General features: G+C 38.6%; 2 protein-coding genes across 2 annotated transcripts in view; both read right to left on the reverse strand.

Annotated features, from left to right (window-relative positions):
• Positions 1-158: 158 nt before the first annotated feature.
• LOC145479275 (uncharacterized) lies at positions 159-17,352 on the reverse strand. The gene is made up of 18 exons (XM_081457593.1): positions 17,035-17,352; positions 14,842-14,901; positions 13,638-14,042; positions 12,233-12,429; positions 10,980-11,196; positions 9,658-9,888; positions 9,121-9,351; positions 7,803-8,081; positions 7,109-7,274; positions 6,596-6,807; positions 5,482-5,666; positions 5,072-5,152; positions 4,665-4,814; positions 3,894-4,079; positions 2,789-3,000; positions 2,164-2,204; positions 1,348-1,444; positions 159-786 (listed from the first exon to the last, which is right to left on the reverse strand). The coding sequence occupies exons 2-18, from the start codon at positions 14,888-14,890 to the stop codon at positions 603-605; spliced, it is 3,123 nt and encodes a 1,040-aa protein (XP_081313719.1). The 5' UTR covers positions 14,891-14,901; positions 17,035-17,352; the 3' UTR covers positions 159-602.
• An 863-nt stretch (positions 17,353-18,215) lies between these two features.
• The window catches only part of LOC145479277 (platelet-derived growth factor receptor alpha-like), a 15,452-nt gene continuing 13,818 nt past the window's right edge, over positions 18,216-19,849 (reverse strand). Inside the window, exon 12 of the mRNA XM_081457594.1 lies at positions 18,216-19,027. Within this exon, the coding sequence (XP_081313720.1) occupies positions 18,844-19,027 (184 nt within the window). The 3' untranslated portion in view covers positions 18,216-18,843. The remainder of the gene's footprint in view (positions 19,028-19,849) is intronic.

The following is a 19,849-nucleotide window of genomic DNA, read 5'->3' on the forward strand; positions in this document are numbered from 1 at the left end:
TGACTACCTTAAATAACGTAGTATCTCTGTCACATTGTTCCGCGCAAATTGCGTAATCAAATAGTAATAATAATTCTTCATTGAGCTCAGTCATATAATTAACTGAATAATTTCACATCCTGAAATTATATGGCTTGATAAAATTGATTCTATCTTTATTGAAATTCAAGTTCGAGCTGGAGGCTAAATTAAACAGTTGGTTTCCTTGTTAACTCTCCGTATAATTTAAGTTCTATATTGGCAGCAGGTGAATAAAAAGAAAACAAAGAAGGAGAAATTCAAAGTTAAAACATGTAATGTGTAAACCATTGTTTAGCGCAAGTTAAAATTAAAAGGTCTCTCTCCTGTGAAGTCCTCTCCTAAACTTCCACTCATTCACTTTCTCCCACGTGATTCCTCTTTTGTGCTTATGTATGTCCAAACAAAACTAACCGCCCTTAACTTTTTTGCCTAACTATGAATTAGATCAGTTTTTTTTTTAGGAACAACAGTTACTATAGGGATGATTCTTTTTCTCTCTTGTTTTATCTTGCACAAGCAAAACTTGAGTCAAAACTAGCGACTTTTTTCGCGCCTGTTATATAAACACATCGCTAGCACCCCTACACGCTTGTTTCGGAAAAGGCATCAACAGGTACGCTGTAATATGGGCTGAACTCGTCATGCTTGCTCAAGTCGCAGTATGGCACATTCCTTGTCATGACAGTTTCCACTCTGCCCATCAACTCCGAGAAACTGGGGCGAGTAGCTGGATCTTCCCTCCAGCATTCATTCATCAATTCATATCTGTTAAAAGAAGGTGAAAATTTAGGGGAAAAAACGGCTTTGAAGACAAACTGCAGTAGTTTAATTTTGTAAATACTGATCCAACAGTTCTTTAAAATGAATATTAACCCTTAAAAACGACGTTTCGACGTCATATTGACATCATTATCAAGTTAGAAAAAGAATAACAGCACTTTTTTCGCTTATTGCAACATTTATAGGTCCTTTATTGATATATCTCAATACAAGTAACAGAAAATCAAAACAAGAACGATAGGCTAATTTCGATCTATTAAAATTGCTACTTGGTACCGAGGCTTGAGGGACAAAAACAAAAGAAATTGTTTATTCGTGCTCCAACTTCTCTGATAGTTCAGAGAAGCGATCAGCCATTTTTCACACAAGAGCGTGTTTACAATTACTCGTCAACAGATTATCTGCCGTGCGGCAAAGCACATTAAGATGGTTCTACGCATGAGCAGACCATTATTTGTAGGCAGTTATTTAATGGTTAAGTGGTGGGCTCTCGGCCAATGAAAAAGAAGAAGAAATGCATCGAATGATAAACTCAGTCATACTTACACTTCATCACAGCACATTGCCGGCCTTTCCATCCGATAACCATTTTTCAGTGCTCTACATATTTGTGTGTTGGTCATTGTGGGGTAAGGTGCACCTCCTGCGTTGGATCCGATATCAGTAAATGAAAAGCAATGACAAAAAAGTGCAGAAGCTAGTGTGCACATGTACCAAAAGTTAATGGAGAATGTTTCGTGGACCTGGTCAGCCCGTTGTATTTTGACCATGTTTTAGAATGTTGTTTAGCTGCGTAAAAGCAATAATACTAATTAATATTAGGTCGAAATGATCTTGATTCGTCTTTCAAAGTCTACATCGTGGTTTTACAGCCGCCACTATGGTTTTTCTAACTTTGGTTTTGGTCCACCTATAACGCGAAACAGAGATCACAGAAATTTCGCAGACATGAAAACAATAGCCTTTAGAAATTTCGGCGGCATTTCGTCTAAAAGGAGTTTTCGTTCATTTTCGCCGAAAAGCTAAGTATTTTGTGGAAATATTTATATGGATATGTTTTCTGACACCTGCATTTCTTTTTATGGTCCTAAATGATCATTGGAGGCTTTTACATCGCTTAGACAATTTGAGTGTCTCTCCTCAGCGGCGGACGAATTGAATTTTTGACATATGTTTCTTCTTATTTAACTGAGTTTATTCAACTGATTTGCTTTATTCAGTTTGTTAATGGCTTTTCTTTCTTCCTAAGTACAAACATTCAACTATGTTTTTCGATCGAGTGTACAGAAAACCAAACCATATTTCTAAACTAGATTATAAAAATAAGAAACAAAAAGAGCGACCTGAGCAGGTGTTACGTACCCATGGTGGCCATTTCCCAGAGAAGAACACCGTAGGACCAACTGTTAAATATTAAGCAAAAATATATAACTATTAAGAAAAAATAGATTCTTTCTAGCACCTCATCATGTTTTGCTTCAACTAAATCCATTAGAGCCTATTTATAGGGCGTGTTGGTGTGTCTACTCCAGGAGACCATCACGTCAAAGAGGTATTCACTTTTGCCTGCTAAACGCAGCATTTCTATCTCTCCCTGTGTGTTTCAGCAGAGTTTGAAATTTACAACAAAGTATTACATTTTTCTTTACGCAAGGCATTTATCATTAAATTAAATGGTTCATTCTCTTTGAAATTCGGCTTTCAGTAGTTTTGGTTCTTATTGTTGTTCTACAGGAATTACAAAAAAATAACTTGAGCTTTTAACAAATAACAATATTCAAGAAATGTTAATTCGTAACGCAGTGAAGCACAGTGGCGGATCTAGGGGAGGAGCCCGGGCCCCCTTATTTTGGGTTAAAAAAAAAGAAGTCACAGAAGGAAGAAAAGCCGACAGGGCAAGCAAAACAAAACCGCACTCTCCCACCCCCCTTAGCTCAAGGTCTGGATCCGCCACTGAAGCAAATGCACAGTCAGGAGATCTACTTACACATCACTTTTGATTGTAAAAACACTGAACTCGAACGATTCTGGGGCCATCCATTTCACAGGAAGCTTTGTCGTCTTTTTGGCGGTGTACACGTCTTCATAGATTTGACGCATCAACCCAAAGTCCGACACTTTGACCCGATTATCATGACCAACCAGAATATTACGGGCTGCAAGATCACGATGAACGAAATCTTTCTCTGCGAGGTGATTCTGTTCAAGAAGAAAAATTTTTAGAAGGGGCATAATACTCTATGATGTTAGAAGTTGATGGACCTCACACAAAAAGACTTTGATGACTTATTACTCTTACATCGGCAAGCTCTTATCCTCCTTGTTAACATATACGTGATTTTTTATTTTCCAGCTTTACAGTCGATTTTTACTCATAATTCATGCTACTTGCATCATAACTTTGACTACCCCCCCCCCCCCCCTTTACTTACTTAGTCAACCAACCAGCAAAGGATGAGAAAAAAAATTGATCGGTTCGTAGACTTCAGTGGGAGAAAAAAGAAAAGAGAAACTACGCATTTGAAGAAAACACATTAGTCTTAAAAGAAGATCAACCACGCTATGTGACCAAATAAACCGTTTAAGTATATACCACTTTATTCACACAACTCTTGTTATTATTTGGCGGTGTTCCGTAAAGACTGGGAACTACCAAACTCACAAAAGTGATTTGTTAAAATCGACGTTAACGGCAGGCTAGATTTTCCCATCTACCTTTCACATTGGCAGTGAGAAAGTTGCAAACAAAAAATACATACATGCTAATGGAAGAAACTAAAGACGAAGAGAAAAAAGGCAAATAAAACGAGCAGACTTTGTTAAATTAAAGTTCAAACCAGGCAACCAAAACACCAACTGAATACGAAATTGAGACGTTTTTGCAAGTCCAGAAGCAAAGGTACTCAATACAATACTAAGAGCGACTTAAACGCGTAGAAAAAATACGACTTTCTTCTGACCAAATTTTTCATCCTCATTCGCAAAATTAATGGCAGCGACTACGCACCAGCTACAATAAGAGAATTGAAGTTTTTAATAAGCATCTTATTAACCGAGCTTGGTCGGTTTGTATGGAAGAATCTTGACCTTACCATCCCCCTTGCTATTTGCCAAGCAAAGGAAAACAACTGCTGTGAGGTAAAGCTGTCGTCTCCTTCATGTCCATCATAGAGATCCTCGTCCGAAAGCAAATGTTCAGAAGCTTTTCTCTGTGTTGTCAACGGTATCGCCGACAGTTCGATGTCAGTTTCTGTGTTCAACGAAATCTTGCCCTCATCCTGAATAGACAAAACAAGACATTTAACCAACTGTGTATGGCGATAAGAGTTGGTTTGTTATAAATAAGGCATTTCACATCAACAAGAAAGTAATTGAAAGGAGGAGACATGCCCACTCTTCAGATTTGCCCAGTTGCTACCAATTGAAATTTTTTTGTGGCACGAAGTAAATACCAAGTATAAGAGCATGCTTTGAGCATTCTCATATGGCAAAAGTAAGAACCAACTACTGCGGTCACCGTTTTAACTCGTGAATTGCAATAGCAAGTTACGAGTTGTTGTTAGTGTGGAGATTATGCGAATAATATGTAAATTGGGGGTCGGTCTCTCATCCGTTAACTTTTTGGGCTATTTCTGCTGACCAGTAAATAAAATGTAGGACATCAATGCACGAGTAAATATTACGGGCGCATATATCGTTTGAGATATTACATAACTACTTGAGTTGCACTGAAACTGGAAACTTTTATTGTTTGCTACTTTACTGTTGTTCTTTTCTGTTTTACCTGCGTCCCTGGGGCTTCTAAAATGCGAAAATTTAAATGATGTAAATAGAATAAGAAAACACTGAAAGCTCGCTCTCACTTCAGCAATATTATCCGACGAGCTGGTCAAATCAAGGATAAAACCTTCGTTGTCATATGATAGAGTTGAATTCATCTTTGCTGAGGTTTGGTCTGTCAGTGCATCTTCTTCCGTCGTCTCTTGCAGGGCAACTTGCGTTTCCTGTGTGAACTGAATTAACATTTAACTTATGCACAACCTATACCTTCTTCTTGGTGATCGGATATGAATTCACAGAGGTTGCATTGGTCTGCCAGAATGTGGATAGTCTTGCCAGTGTCTTTGTCATGGAAAAAATAGGTACTCCTACAGAGTAGAACAATTTGGGATTTGTTGTACTGCCCTCTACCAGTCGCAGCCGCAAACAAAAATATCATCCAGAATGAAAAGTTCTAATACTTTCTATTTTTTTAATTTAGGCACCTTACTTGGCAAGATTTGCTATGTCCTTGCTTCTCGTCACAACGTTTATCTATCGTCGGTCCATCGGTGGCCAGATTTGGCTCGATCTAGAATACAATCAACAAGAGTGTCCCTGCGTGAGTAAGATGTACCAGTACGCTTTCATTGATCAGAGAGTTTCTTGTTAAGGGGAACGCGTAAACAGAACCGGTAATTTATAGTAATTGCAACACTCCAGCCCCACCCCCTCCCCCTCCTCCTCTACCTGATTGTATACCTTACATGCATCTATCTCTGCGCACAGAGGCCGCGTGGCATTCCTTGTGGCAAGCAAAGATCTGGAGCAAGACTGGAGCTAAAGGTTGCATCCTCGTCTTCACATGGCAGAGTCAAAGTAGATAATATAAACTTTTGAGACAATGCGACAACTTCCTACCGATCTTCTCTTGCGTCGTAACCAATGCAGCAAGTCACCAAATGGAACGTACTCTATCACCAGAAACTTGTGATCCTGCAGTGTGCAACATCCAACCAGGGACACAACATTCTGGTGTGCACCCAACACTTTCATCATCGCTATCTCAAACAAGAATTCGTCTTCTTGTGTTTCACTTGGATCATCTAACCACAAGGAAATCATAGAAAACTAGATATTTTATCTCTACCAATAGTCATGTTGTTACCTCACACGGAATTCGTCTTCTTGTGCTTCACTTGGATCATCTAACGACAAGGAAATCATTGAAAACCAGATATTTTGTCTCTACCACTAGTCACGTCGTTACCATAATGCTAAGCTTCAATTGTTAAGCAAACCCTAATGTAAGCCGTTCGAAAAATATTGGTGTGTTTCATGCCAACTAAAACACAGTCAGTTCATTTTCTAGGTTTCAGATTGGTTTTGTGACGATATGTTATGTATTTCATGAAAAAAAAACCAACTTCTTCTGTGAGAAAGGAAAGAATATATATAGAACGTAAAATTCCGAAAGTAACGACCCTCCTTATTCTTGAATTAGCAGCCTTTGGGGCTCACTAGCTACCTCCGGAGGATCGTTAATTTCGGGGAACAAAAAAATGTCTTCTTCCGAAAAAGAGGACGGAAATTCGTAAAGACAGTTGCCAAAATATGAGGTGAAATTCATTGTTCCAGTTTCATGTTGCTGCCACAAAGAGGGACTCTTCATGTCGATCTAAATGCAAACGTGGCAAGGTAATGCAAACTAAAATGCTTTTGATAAACGTAGAATCTGTGAAAGATCTGATCAGCCAAAAATAGAAACACAGTTGAGCAAGGCTGATACTGTGAGGAAAATCTAACACTACAAGCACAGGATAGAGTCCAAAATTGAAAGCCAAGATGCAATCGTGGATCGTTCCTCGTGTCTATATCATGCATGCTTTCAAGATTCTCTCGCAGGTCTTTCTGAGCCCTTTTTAACTCCTTTCAGTCTTGACAGTGATTTCATAAAAACAAGAAATCACTATTCGTCTTCATAAAATCCATACACCTTCATAGTCAACGACAAAAATCATTGCAAAACCTGCACCTTGTAACTTTTTGACGGCAACCACCTGATTAGATTTGTTTGATTCCAACACATCTCTGCTGTCAAACACTTCTATTCCTTGTCGCTTCTTCAGAATTGCTTTGTAGACCACACCAAACGCTCCTCTACCCAGCTCTTCTTCGTATTCTATTTGTTCAGGAAGAATTTCCCATTTGTCTAATGGAATAATTTCACGTCGACGCCGAGCTGACCTGTAATTATAATGACAAAAATGCCGTTTATCATAGTGTTCTTGGCATTGCCCACTGGTTTCTGTTTGACAAAGCAGCTTTTATAAGTACATCATGTCTTTACTGCTCATAACTGAAGATTTTCCGCGAGTGGTTATAAAGGATAAGAGTACCAGCTTAGTCATTAGTATACAAGTGATTGGGTGATCAAACTAGGAAAGCGGATTTAATATACTCTGTCACATAACATGTGTTAAAACTGCCTTACAACTGCTATTATGAGGTTTTGCACGAAACAGAGGGTGCAAGTGGAAGAGGTAACCTTTCAGACCGCTTGCGACTGGACGTCCTGTGGCTCCAGAAGGCTACTGCAGAACACAGTAACAACAAACTACAGGCGACACCCAACGATATGTATGCAATCGGTACATCGATGACCGTACTTTCTTCTGTTGGAACCTCTGGCGTTGCTTTATCTTCTTTGATCCCTGAAAAAAGTACATAAATATAAAGAGCAGTTAAAACAGCAACTCTTATCTATTAAATCGATATGAGCCTGGGTGAGACACAAAGTGCCCGCGCTGATTTCATTAATTTCTTACAACAGCAATGTTCAAGCTACAGTGGTCACACTCTGTGACATGACTTAACGTTTATATGGCAGCCGTATTTAGAAAGGTCGTTTTTACCCAAATTTGGGCTTTTAGGCTTGAGCTTCTGTTTTAGTTCGAATTGGAACTTTGCGACGATTTTATTACACTTTTTTTACATTTTCCTTATCCTTGATTTTTTTTCTGGTTTTTGGAACTGTCCATTGAATTCCAAGATGGCGGATCCAAAAGGGGGACATTTCCGAATTTGTGACGTTATTGTCGCTTTCTGTGACGTCATGACTGACACACGCTTATCAGGTTTGGACGCTTTGCTTTGAACGAATACTTTTGGAGATACATCTAATAATGCTCTGGTTTAGTAATTTGGTAGCTTTATATTGTTAACCGTCGTCCCAACGTTACCTTCATTGCATAAATTTTCGCTGCAGCATCGCACTTCACATTGTCCAGTAGAAGTAGTGCATTTGTCGAAAATGTTTGCAGTGTTACTACAATCTTTATTATTGATACACCCATGTTTAAAGCGCTTTGTAACACTGGATCCATCTTGCGAGGTCTGCTGCATCGACGCGTAATAACAACGGTCAGCCATGGAACTTTGACACGTGACTTGTTGGTGACGTTCTTGACACTCCTCGTGAGAAACCGTGCTACTGCATTCGAAACAAGTGAGGCCCGATTCTAGGCGAAGAAGAAATTTTAGAATATTCATCATAATCGATATAGATAGCCTGGGCTTTCTGGTTCTTAAGGTACAATATAATTTGAATCTTAAGGTATTGAAGTCTTATTCTGAGAATTTCTGTTACTGGAAGTTCAAAGCTCGTTTTCTCAAAACGAGTTATTTTTGCCTTTGAGAAAATATATTTTGAGAAGGATTTGTCCAATTGAGCTGAAGTTTTTAGGATTTGTTGTTCTAAGTAAGTTTTTTGTTTTAACCATAGAACCTTTCCATCCTGTGCATTTTGTCGAAGTTAAAACATATGCTGGATTTCTGTATCAGATTTGACTGGTCACCATTTCATATGTTTTTAACTTTTCAAAAATCTCTGTGCTTAAAAATGTAAGCTATTTGTCTTCTTTTAACAAATGTAAAAATTATTCATTCTGAACAGGTCTTGATCAGGAGTTATCTTTTCTCAAACAATCACTGGTATCCGCCAGTAGGTGACAGATTTAATCAGCCGGTGTCAAGTTACAATGTAGTTCTAGGTAGGTAAAGTCTGCATACGACTCAAGTGGCTCATCAGGTCGGAGCTTATCCCGGTTTCAGTAGCATGAAGCGACTAGGAGTATTTCTACTCCCCCCTGGATGGGATGCTAGTCCATCGCAGGGCATGCCCCAGCCTGAAATTCATTTATACACCTGGATGTAGAGAGGCACTGTGAGAGCAAAATGTCTTGCCCAAGAACACAACACAATGTCCCCGGCCAGGGATCGAACCCGGACGGTTCGCTCCGGGATCGAGCGCATTAACCATGAGGCCGCCGCGCCTCCCATTGTTCTAGGGCACAAAAAAATGTTTTTTCACAAGCTTTGGTCTTTAACTTTTTAAAAATGTATACTTTGCCATGATTTAGAATGAAATCTTAGCCATGAGAAAAGTTTGAAAAAATGGTGTGTTTTTATGTGTTCCCCCCGCCTTAACAAAACTACTCGTATTATGCACTTAAAGCTGCCTAAGTAGCAGAGAAAAAAAAAATACGTCAGCAAAATTGCCTTTGTTACACATGTCATGGCTGCAACATTCCACAAATGATTTCTTGGCTGTTTCTGAGCACTGGTCAGTTGTGGTGCATCCTTTATGGTATGTTACAGTTCCATTGTCGTCCTTTGAAGTGTATGTTGCTTTAACACAGCGGTTCTTTGGTAATGTGCAGTTCACTCTTGTTTGGTTCTTAGCACAGTCTGCAAATGATATGTTGCTCGAACACTGATAACAGGAGATGTCTGCGAAAAGAGTTTTATATTAACATTCAGTAGTCTACAAAATTAAAATTCGCGGTTGTTTGGAAATTATGAAGTTATTTCTGCGCCATATGAAGTCATAGTTCCGTGCTAGGGACTTCAAAACAACTATGTTTGGACGAACTGTAAATCCTCTAAGTTTCATTTTCATACTGTAGGAGTTACAGGGTGAGGATTTCAGCCTCTCTCCCTCCCTCCCCCCCCCCCCCCCCAACCCGGAGCCAGGAAGACCAAACAAATCCTGATCTGAATAGGTTTAACACGCTCTTAATCAAATGTTAAACCTACCCGTATTACAAAGTGTATCCACACAACATTCCATAGAACTCTTCTCCTTTTGTCTGCATTGATCTGCTGAAGTGCATCCTTTGTAGAAAGCGGATTCTTGATCGTTCTTGTCTCCTGTTGAATTCTTTTGTTTGAAACAGTAATTCCGGGGAAATGTGCAATTGACTATCTCTTGCTTCGTTGTACAGTCGGCAAATGACATATTGCTTGAACATCGATAACAGGAGAGGCCTGACAAGATAAAAACAATCGTTTTCATTATTGCGAGGTTATTAATCTTTAACTTTCCAACGTTAGCAACGCAGCCTCCACTAATTACAAATTACAATGGATTTCTAAATTTTTGATTACTCGGTTTCAAAAGCGTCACGATTATTCCATGCAGTTTTTGCTTCCTTGGCCAGAATTTAGGAGATATCACGCATGTTTTCTCAAGCCAAATTGTTTATCAGCGATGAAAATATGCAAGTGCTCTATACTTTTCGCAATTTTTGAGATACGCTTTAAAAAGGACACACTTTTTTACTTTTCCCCTTGTCACAGCAATTCTAAGGATTGACATTAAGAGGCAAAAGAAACAACAGACCTAACACATGAGATGATGATCATCGTTTTCCACCAGTAACTCATTCACTGGACTTTTTTTTTCTCATTCCTACATTACGATAAATGATTTATTGAAACAAGAGAAAATGAGGAGGCAAAGAGGGAGGCTCCTAGTCCAGGCCTTGGGATATGTCAATTCCACTAAAGTTATTTATAGATGGGTTCTCGCACGGAAGTCTGTTTTCCGAGACGTCCGCATTAGGGCCAACCTCGATCTGATGTTCTTAGTGAAAGCAAAATAATGGCGGACAGCGTGAAGATACAGTTTGTCGATGAAAGCGAAAACAAAACAAAAATTTTGAACTTCGTCGTCTGCAATCCGTGTCCATCTTCAGTTTTCCTTCAGTTTAAAGGTAATTTTGTACCTGGTAAAAATAAATCAAAAATAACCTCCATTTGGCGCGAAAATATGCTCGGAATAGTACTGTACGCGGACATTATCTGAGAGCGTAGCTCGAGGAAACCTGTAAGCCACGAGGGATAGATAATATTTAAGGACAAATATCAGAGCATATCTCGCGCTAAATGGAGGCTATTGTGTTTATTATCCTTCAAATATTTTTCGAAACACGAGCAGTTTTGAAAACTGGGGAATATCCAAGTGATATTCCCCAGTTTTAATTACAGCAGTGACGCAGTCACGTGACGCATTTAGACGAATCGCAAGCAAGCGAAAACAGTCGATGGATTATAACTCAAAATATCTTTACGCGTACCATTGGCTGGTTTTTCACACATATAGAGATGTGACTTATCACACTGAAAGTCATCCCACAAACCAAACATTTGAATAGCCCCCACTCTCACACAGTCCTGGTTATGGTAGTTGTCAGGCTGTTCCAATCCCCACTTGGAGAATTCGAAGTTACTTTCATCCACTTCCCATGTAAAGGTTCCTTCATGTTCGATGTCATTCAGTCCTGTCCACACGTACTGTCACGGAGAATAACATTAACAACTGAATTGCACAGCATAGTTTATTGATTTGTATTGTCAGAAGACTTTTTTTGAAGAGTAAAGTGATGTTTACTTCACAACAAGAGAACCACAAAGTAACCAATGTTAATTAAAGGAGGCGATATTCACAAATTCACTGAAGAAAGGGCAACTTCGCTCAATGCCATGACCCCCTGGGGGTAATGGCTGGGAAAGAACAACTTACAACGATTTATTTCTATTCCGTATCCAAACAAAATAGCGACTTTACATTGAGAGAAACCGTGTTCCCGGAAAGCAGTTCTGATTTGGTGACTGTTTATTCTATATAAAACACCACGGACTGTCCCGTGATATGATATATATTTTACCTGTTAGATAAAGCTGGTAATGGGCATGCGCTTTGTTTTAATGTCAATGGAAGTCGACTAATATCTCCCTCTTCCCTTTTTGTGTATCATTTTTTACATTTCTGAGCAATACCACTCGCTGCGCAGAATATTTCTTCAGCTACCTTAATTATATCTACAGTACTATCTTAACACAACAATATAGTTGCGTTATTCAATTTAGAACAGCATTTCATTTCCGATGTTCTTTCTATTGTGTTCATGAGCTTCTTATTAAATACCATCATGTCATGCCCCGTCCACACTACGCCGGAGAAATTTATTTTTATGGTTAGGCCTACCGTTCACACTAATCCGTCACGAAAACGGAGCTTTTCGAAAACGCTCTTCAAACCTGAAGAATTTGAAAACGCCCACTTTGCGTTTCAGTATGGACCGTTTGAAAACGGAGCTTTTCGAAAAAGATCGAGTCAGGATAATTATCTAACCTCCCTGGCCGAGTTTTCCTCATCCTAAAATTCATCAAATTGTTGCGTTTTTAAATTCCTCCGACACAGTGTGGACGAAGAACATTCCATGCGTTTTCAGAGTGAAACCTCCGTTTTAAAATTCCCCCGGCGTAGTGTGGACGGGACATCAGTAGCGTTCAATGCATTTACGTTTCGGTTCATTTGCATACTCACTTTGACTGCTTGGTTAATACCGGTTATAATCAAGTAGACTTCTAGAAAGTCTTGCTCCGATGCGTCATCTATCTTCATCAGATAGCCTCCAGATGCATGGCAATCCTGTTTTGCATTACTCCATGATTTTGCCTGTTCAATTGCTTTGTAGCATGAAAAGCCATTCAGAAACCATCCATCAGGACAGGCAGGTTTACCTAAATCAAGAATTAACTTAGGCTTTTTTGCTAGGTTTTCATAATAAAAAAGATGACGCAACTGTGAAGTGCACTTTGTAAATCGGTGACCTACAACTGTCAAGTCAAATTAAAATTACTCACATCAAATTAGTTACTCACATCAAATTAAAATTACTCACATCAAATTAAAATTACTCACATTAAATTAAAATTACTCACATCAAATTAAAGTTACTCACATCAATTTAAAATTACTCACTCAAATTGACATTACTCACATCCGATTAAAATTACTCACATCAAATTAAAATTAATCACAGCAAATTAAAATTACTCACATCAAATTAAAAATACTCACATCAAATTAAAATTACTCACATCACACACAAATCGCTCGCATCAAATTGACATCGATAACATCAAATACAATTCGCTAGCATCAAATTTGACATCGCTCACAAATACAAATAGCTCTCATCAGACACAAATCTTGACGTTAAATACAAATCGTCACATCAATTGATCAGCGGCTAAGTCAATGAATACTATCCCCAGCGTTTACGCGGTCTTCCACTTTACCACCATTTTGTGCGATGGTTCTTTGACTCCATAGTAGTTCATTCATCTGAAATATTCTGGCAAAATGTCTCACAGTAATTGTGGGAGCGATGTTGATTTGAATTTAATGTGACGATTTGTATTTAATGCGACGATTTGTATTTGATGTGAGTGATGTCAATTTGATGCTAGCGATTTGTGTGAGATGTAAGTAATTTGATGTTAGTAATTTTAATTTAATGTCAGTAATTTTAATTTGATGTGAGTAATTTTTTTTGATGTGAGTAACTTTAATTTGATGTGAGTAATTTTAATTTAATGTGAGTAATTTTAATCTGATGTGAGTAATTTTAATTTGATGTGAGTAACTTTAATTTGATGTGAGTAATTTTAATCTGATGTGAGTAATTTTAATTGATGTGAGTAATTTTAATTTGATACGAGTAACTTTAATTTGATGTGAGTAATTTAATTTAATGTGAGTAATTTTAATTTGATGTGAGTAACTTTAATTAGATGTGACTAATTTTAATTTGATGTGACAGTTGCAGGCCACCGTAAAATAATGAACCCTTAATCTTCCCCCATTTTATGCCTATTAAATCTGATTGACAGTCGCCGGTGATAAAACTCTAGGAAATCGGAACCACAGCTAGAAATGCTCCCACCTTTAGGTCTCTCGCAGATATAGAAACGAACCCAGGAGCACGGTTGGTCGTTCCATAAATTATTTCGAAGTCCAACACAGTCTTGATTTCCAGTGTGACTCGGTTCGCCATTCTTCCACTTACTGTAAACAGAACTGTTAAAATATGTCCCATCGCTCCAGACGAACTGACCTTCGTTAACTCGGTCATTCAAACCAATCCACAACAAGTCATTCTGAAAATCAGAGGAGAGAGACTTTATGAATTCTTCTTCCCTTTTATTCTCTATGCTGACAAGGTCTCCTCCATATCCTAAACACACTGCACGAGCATGGTCCCAGTTAAGCCTCTGTGAATGTACGAAGCTGGTCATCACTTTGTAGCAGGAATCGTCAAACTCATCCCATTCAGTAGGGCAATCCAAAGCTAGAAAACAGAAAAAAATAGTAGTTGTGTAGCTTTTTCTTGTGCAAATGTTTTCGTTTTTTACATCAAAAATGGGAGTACGAATAGGTCGAGAGCGAGCAGATTTTCCTCATCTCCCGGAACATGGTCACGGTACCATACCTGGTCATCATAGTACCGTGAGTGCGTGAAATTTTTTTTTTTTTTTCAAAAATATGTATAGATTTCTACCTAGCATTCTTCAGTTTTAATTCAAAAAGAGTAGCATTCATAACAACGGTGAATCCAGCTTAGACATATCATGTTGTTAAAATACAATAAAAGGCGAGTGTCTGCAACTTTATCTTCACTGAGAAATTTAGTTTAGTTGTAATTGCAAAACTGCGCGAAATCAATAACTTTTTCCCTTTTTCATTTTTTCTGATAAACTTCGCAATGATATTCATTACTTAACCATATCCAGACAAGGGTTGTTTTCGATCTTCTACGATACGATTAGGCAGAATCCAGCCACCTGTACCCTCAATAATATTTAAGCAATGGTAATGAAACGTAGCGGGTCTTATTTACCTGCTTGGTATGCATATACTGGAGAGGTAAAAACGTAGCTCGGAGAATATCACGGCTTTACCTTAAACACCAACTTAAGGCACTTGTTTGGGTTGATAGTGATAAGTTAACTTAAAATAGTTCGATGACCTCACGTGGTGGTAAATAAATGCTCAGTTATATTTTGCAAAGGGAAGAGAGTTCTTCAGTTTCACACTATTTGTTATGGCCACTGAATTGCGGGAGTGGATGAGATAAAATGTTCACTTACAAGCTGTAGATATTGTTGCCATCAAAAGAAATAAAGCAATCGACGTCATCTTTATCGTAGCTTGAACCAAAAGAGAAAAACAACAAACGTGTCGGATGCGTGTATTAACCAGAACAAAATTGAGAACCACAAAATGAAGCCAGGTGTGAGGGCCTCCCGTGGGTTTTGAGAAAAAGAGAATATGATTATTTATGAAGATCTCCCAGGGGTTTTCGGGAACAAGGGAACAAAGGAAAAAAGTTGTAGGGAACAAGGGAACATGAAACAGTTTTGGGGATCACAGAAAAAATTGCTGAGAAAGGGAGGACCAACAGAAATTAAATAAAAGACGTAAAAGGTACTTATCTCGAGACATTTTCTCTGCACCATGTCGTCAATGTTTTTTTCATTATTATTATTATCTTATTTGCTAGGATTTTCGGTGGTCGTTGAACTAGAGTATGGCTAAGAGTTTTGAATTTACTTTCGGGGACTGAGCAACTTATGTAGTAAAAGAGAGAACAAGCGCGGAAAAGCTTCGGGAACAAGGGAAGATGGGCAAATGTTTGAAGGGAACTGGGGAATAGGGACCCCCTGGGGGAAAAGCAAGCAAGCATCTATAACAATATATTACGGAAAATTGGGCGCAAAATGCTAGGGAACAACAGAAAGTATTAATAAGAAGCAAGCGACAAAATGGAAGGATCAATAGAACATATATCGCCCCGCTGAGAGGCTTTAAACATTAAGGACATTAACGCACACTTATTAAATGCCATATTCCGCTTATGTCATCTCAGGACATTCATTTTAGTTCAAAAACCATCAACGGTTGACCCAAACAACCTGTATATTATTTGTCTTTTATTCCGTTTGCCTTTGAGTTTGTCTTAGCGTTGCCGACATTAAGAAAACAGAAAACACAAGGATAACCTAATAAAGACGTATTTACGCTTTTGCAGCAGTTAAAACAGAAGAAATTAGGTTTAGAAACACATTTTGTTCTGATAAGCGTCTGTGCTTTTTAGCGGGAAAATCCCATCCTACGTTGCCGCGAGGTTGACTGCGAGATACTGGGTACCCTATTTGCCACTATTCGCCACTATTCGAGACTGTTCGCCACTATTCGCCTTATTTGAGACTATTCGCACTATTCGTGCTATTCGCTATTCGCTATTCGGGACTATTCGCTGTTCGCTATTCGCGACTATTCGCTATTCGCTATTCGGGTTTTCCAGACACCCCTTTTTGTGATCACGATGATTTATAATTTATTTTTTCTGCGATAATGGAGCCGATATAAGCAAGGATGGAATAGTTAATCATTTAATAACTACAATAGCTCAACAGGTCGTACCGGCGTTATAAAATGAACTAGATGGTATGTTTCTTAAGGAAGAGCTAGATGTTTTTTCAATGTTAAAGTAAATAAAATGTGTCCAAATAATGCGTAGCCATGGTAACCGGCTTGTCACTAATAGACCGAAAAATAAGAAATACCACTACCGATAAAGGTGTCAAAAATGAAACGCCAAATGAATCGGATTTATAATGAAGTGGCAACATTAATAGAGGCTGTCCGCGTAAGAACGGAAAGTCAACTATTATATCCAATGTACAAATATCATATTTACTTGGATTAATTCGATTTTTTTCATTTTATTGCGAGAAGTTTTTCGAGGTGACCTCAAAACAGGCTAATTCTTCTTGGGAGACAACAAACTAAATGTTTAATTTTACGTGCAAAGGTTCCACTTTTCTTCAATATTTTAAGGGTTTAACAATTGTATTCTGATCAAGTTTACCAAACTCCGGAATCATCTGGAATCGAGTAATTGAAATGTAAAAACGTATAGAATACACTTTGTGGGGCACTCTTCTTTGCATGCCACACAGAGCTCTACGAATTTGCCAAGTACTCCGGCGCCATTTTGATGGTAAACAAAGATAACAGCGGTCGCACCTACGAACAGTAAACGCTTGGAAATAAAATAACCACCACTAATTGTGGATTTTAAAGTGGATTTTCCTCGGTTTTGCCGTTGTTTCGGGAAAAATGTAACTTAATTCGGCTTTTTAAACAGTATGAACGATGAATATTTTCTTCCCATCGATATGCAAATTACTGTAGCCGGATGAGTTTGTGTTGCGATATCACATTAAACTGCTTTATTTAAATAATGATATTTTCTACGGCAAATGATTGTTCCTTACCTGAGGGGAAAACATCTCTCAGCTTCTCTGTAAAAGTAAGTTTGTGACCTTCTTTTATTCCCACGATGCGGTAACACGAAAGTGATTGTTTTAGCTTCACTTGTTCGCTTTACTTATTTGAATTAAGACGAGCCAGATTGGTTCTTTTGTCTAAAACCTTCTCTTCTCGAGAATTTCCGTAACACCCAAACCTGTATGCCACTGAATTTTCTTTAGTTCATGAGGTTTTAACAGGATCAACCTCGTTTTCTGCGAGGTTTTCAAGGCGACCTCAAAATAGGCTAATTTGGCAATGTCAGACGCTGCCAATTAAGACAAAGTTGAACAAGCTGAATGTTTCACATGCAAAATTGTCACTTTTCTTAGATATTTGAAGGGCTTCACAATTATGCTCTGTTCAAGTTTGACGGACGGTTAGGAATTTTTTAAAATACCTCTTGCCAAACTCCGGGATGTGCGAAGCGTGACAGCTTTAGTTAAAGGCTATTTTCCTCAAATGTGCATGGGACCTAATCTAGGATCGAGTCTGTGATAATTCCCAAGTAATAATAGCAATGTAAAACTTATAGAATAAAATTTGTGGCCACTCACCACTGCGCCCCGTACAGATTTCCACGAATTTGCTAAGTATTCGCCATTTTGGTAAATAAAGGTAACGGCGGTCGCACCTACAACCAATATATATTGGCCGTAAATGCTTGAAAATAAAATAACCACCAGTACCAGTTAGATTGCCGCCACTACAGGTCAGCTTGTTGGAATGAAAAAACCTGAGTTTTAGCAGCGTCTGACATTTAGAGCTAAATTTAGGAGCAAATCAACCCGTTTTGAGGTCACCTTGATCACCCTCTCGCAAAAATATTGAATATATCCAAATAAACGTGATATTTGTACATTAGATATAATGGTTGACTTTCACTGAAAAAATGAGACCAATCGGTGAAGGTCCGAAATTTGTGTAATCCGTTCTTACGCAGACAGCCTCTTAATTGCCATTACCAAGGCAAAACAATGGTTCGAAATCTTAATAGATACCTCATCTCACTAAACGTGAATGTAAACACAATCGAACTTCTGTAATACGGACACAAAAGAGAACGTGCGGAGTGTCTTATTATGGAAATATCCGTATTACATTAATTAAACAAGCCATGAGGAAACGTTTTCGGACAACCAGAGGTTATTGCGCCATTTTAATTTGTCATAATCAGTTTTACTATTTAGTCTATCTTAGCATTTTAAGTAATTCGTTTTATTTTATTTATTGTTTCTGATGCGTATTTATGTGTGTTAGAGTTATTTAGTTTTTAGAGTTATTATCCATTTTATAAAATATTGTATTTTTAGATTTATCTAAGTGAGGGCCACAAGTTTGTTAATGAATGTCCACTACCATGTGTTACCCCTCGAAAAATAAGATGATGATATGGAGTCAAGGGTTTATTTCAGAAACTTTATGCTATAAACTCATTTCGGTCTTTAGCTCTTGGCAATTTCTACCTTCTCTTTGACTGGCCACACACACAGACGTCCTATTGATATTTTATATGTTGTTTGCATTCGCTCTCTTTCTTCCTTCCTTTCTTCTGTCCTACCTTCCTTCCTTTTTTACTTCCTTCCTTCTTTCCATCCATCTTTGTTTTTATTATATATATTACCTTACTTATCTACTTCTCCAAATCGTTGCTTACTAATATATAATAGGTCGAGCTTTCTCAACAAGGTTTCCTTGCAAGGGTTATAAACTATGACGAAAGTAGCCACTCATTTCTTGATGGTGTCGGAAGGTCTTTGCATTTCTCTCTAGCTCTACTCGCCGCTATCTTCAACAGCCTCAGCGGGTACGTTGTAGTACGGACTAGACTCGTCTCGCTTGCTCAAGTCGCAGTAGGTTACATCCTTTGTCATAATAGCTTCCACTCGGCCGATCAATTCCGAAAAACTGGGGCGAGTGGTTGGATTTTCCCTCCAGCATTCAGTCATCAGTTCATATCTTTTAAAAGAAGAAGAAAATGATAATGTGACTTTCAACCCGACAGCTTAATTTTATAGGTAAAGGTAAAGTCTGTTCACGAGCCAAGTTGCTCATCAGGCCAGAGCTTATCCCGGTTTCAGCAGTGTGAAGCAACCAGGAGTATTTCTACTTCCCCTGGATGGGATGCTAGTCCATCGTAAGATTACCCCCCAGCATTAAATTCGCCGGTACCCATTTATACACCTGGGTGAAGAGAGGCACCGTGAGAGGTAAGCGTCTTGCCCAAGAACACAACACAATGTCGCCGGCCAGGGCTCGAACCCGAACCGTCCGCTCTGGAGTCGAGCACACTAACCATGAGGCCTGAAGCGCCTCCCGCCAGTTTAATTTTTTAAGTACAGTGGAACCCTGTTAATCCGGTCACCAACGGGCCACAAATATCTGGCCGTAATAACGGGATAGCCGTATTAACGGGATAGGCGTGTTAACGAGATGGCCCTATTAACGGGATAGCCGTATTAACGGGGTGGCCGCGTTTACGGGGTGGCCGTATTAACGGGATAGCCGTATTAACAAGATGGCCCTATTAACGGGATAGCCGTATTAAAGGGGTGGCCGTATTAAAGGGGTTCTTTGAATATGAAAATGACTGACTGAGCTTTTTTCCGGGCCAGAATAAAGTGGCCGTAATAACGAGGTGGCCGTATCAACGGGGTGGTCCTAAGGCGGGGTTCCATTGTAAGTATAAAGAACGTTAAGGTGTCATATTTCTTTATTTCTTTATTTCTTTATTTCTTTATCTTCTCTTCTTTATTTTTTCGATTTCTTTGTACTTACTTA

Source organism: Orbicella franksi, chromosome 2, assembly GCF_964199315.1.
Source record: "Orbicella franksi chromosome 2, jaOrbFran1.1, whole genome shotgun sequence".
NCBI classification, from domain to species: domain Eukaryota; kingdom Metazoa; phylum Cnidaria; class Anthozoa; order Scleractinia; family Merulinidae; genus Orbicella; species Orbicella franksi.

What these genes read in the sequence shown, in the direction of transcription:
- LOC145479275 (XM_081457593.1), bottom strand. Translation starts at nt 14,890, where the DNA reads ATGACGTCGATTGCTTTATTTCTTTTGATGGCAACAATATCTACAGCT. An exon ending in GGATACACTTTGTAATACGG is followed by an intron (nt 9,352 to 9,657) that starts GTAGGTTTAACA and finishes CTCTTTTCGCAG; the next exon opens with ACATCTCCTGTTATCAGTGT. An exon ending in CTGGGAAATGGCCACCATGG is followed by an intron (nt 1,445 to 2,163) that starts GTACGTAACACC and finishes GATCCAACGCAG; the next exon opens with GAGGTGCACCTTACCCCACA.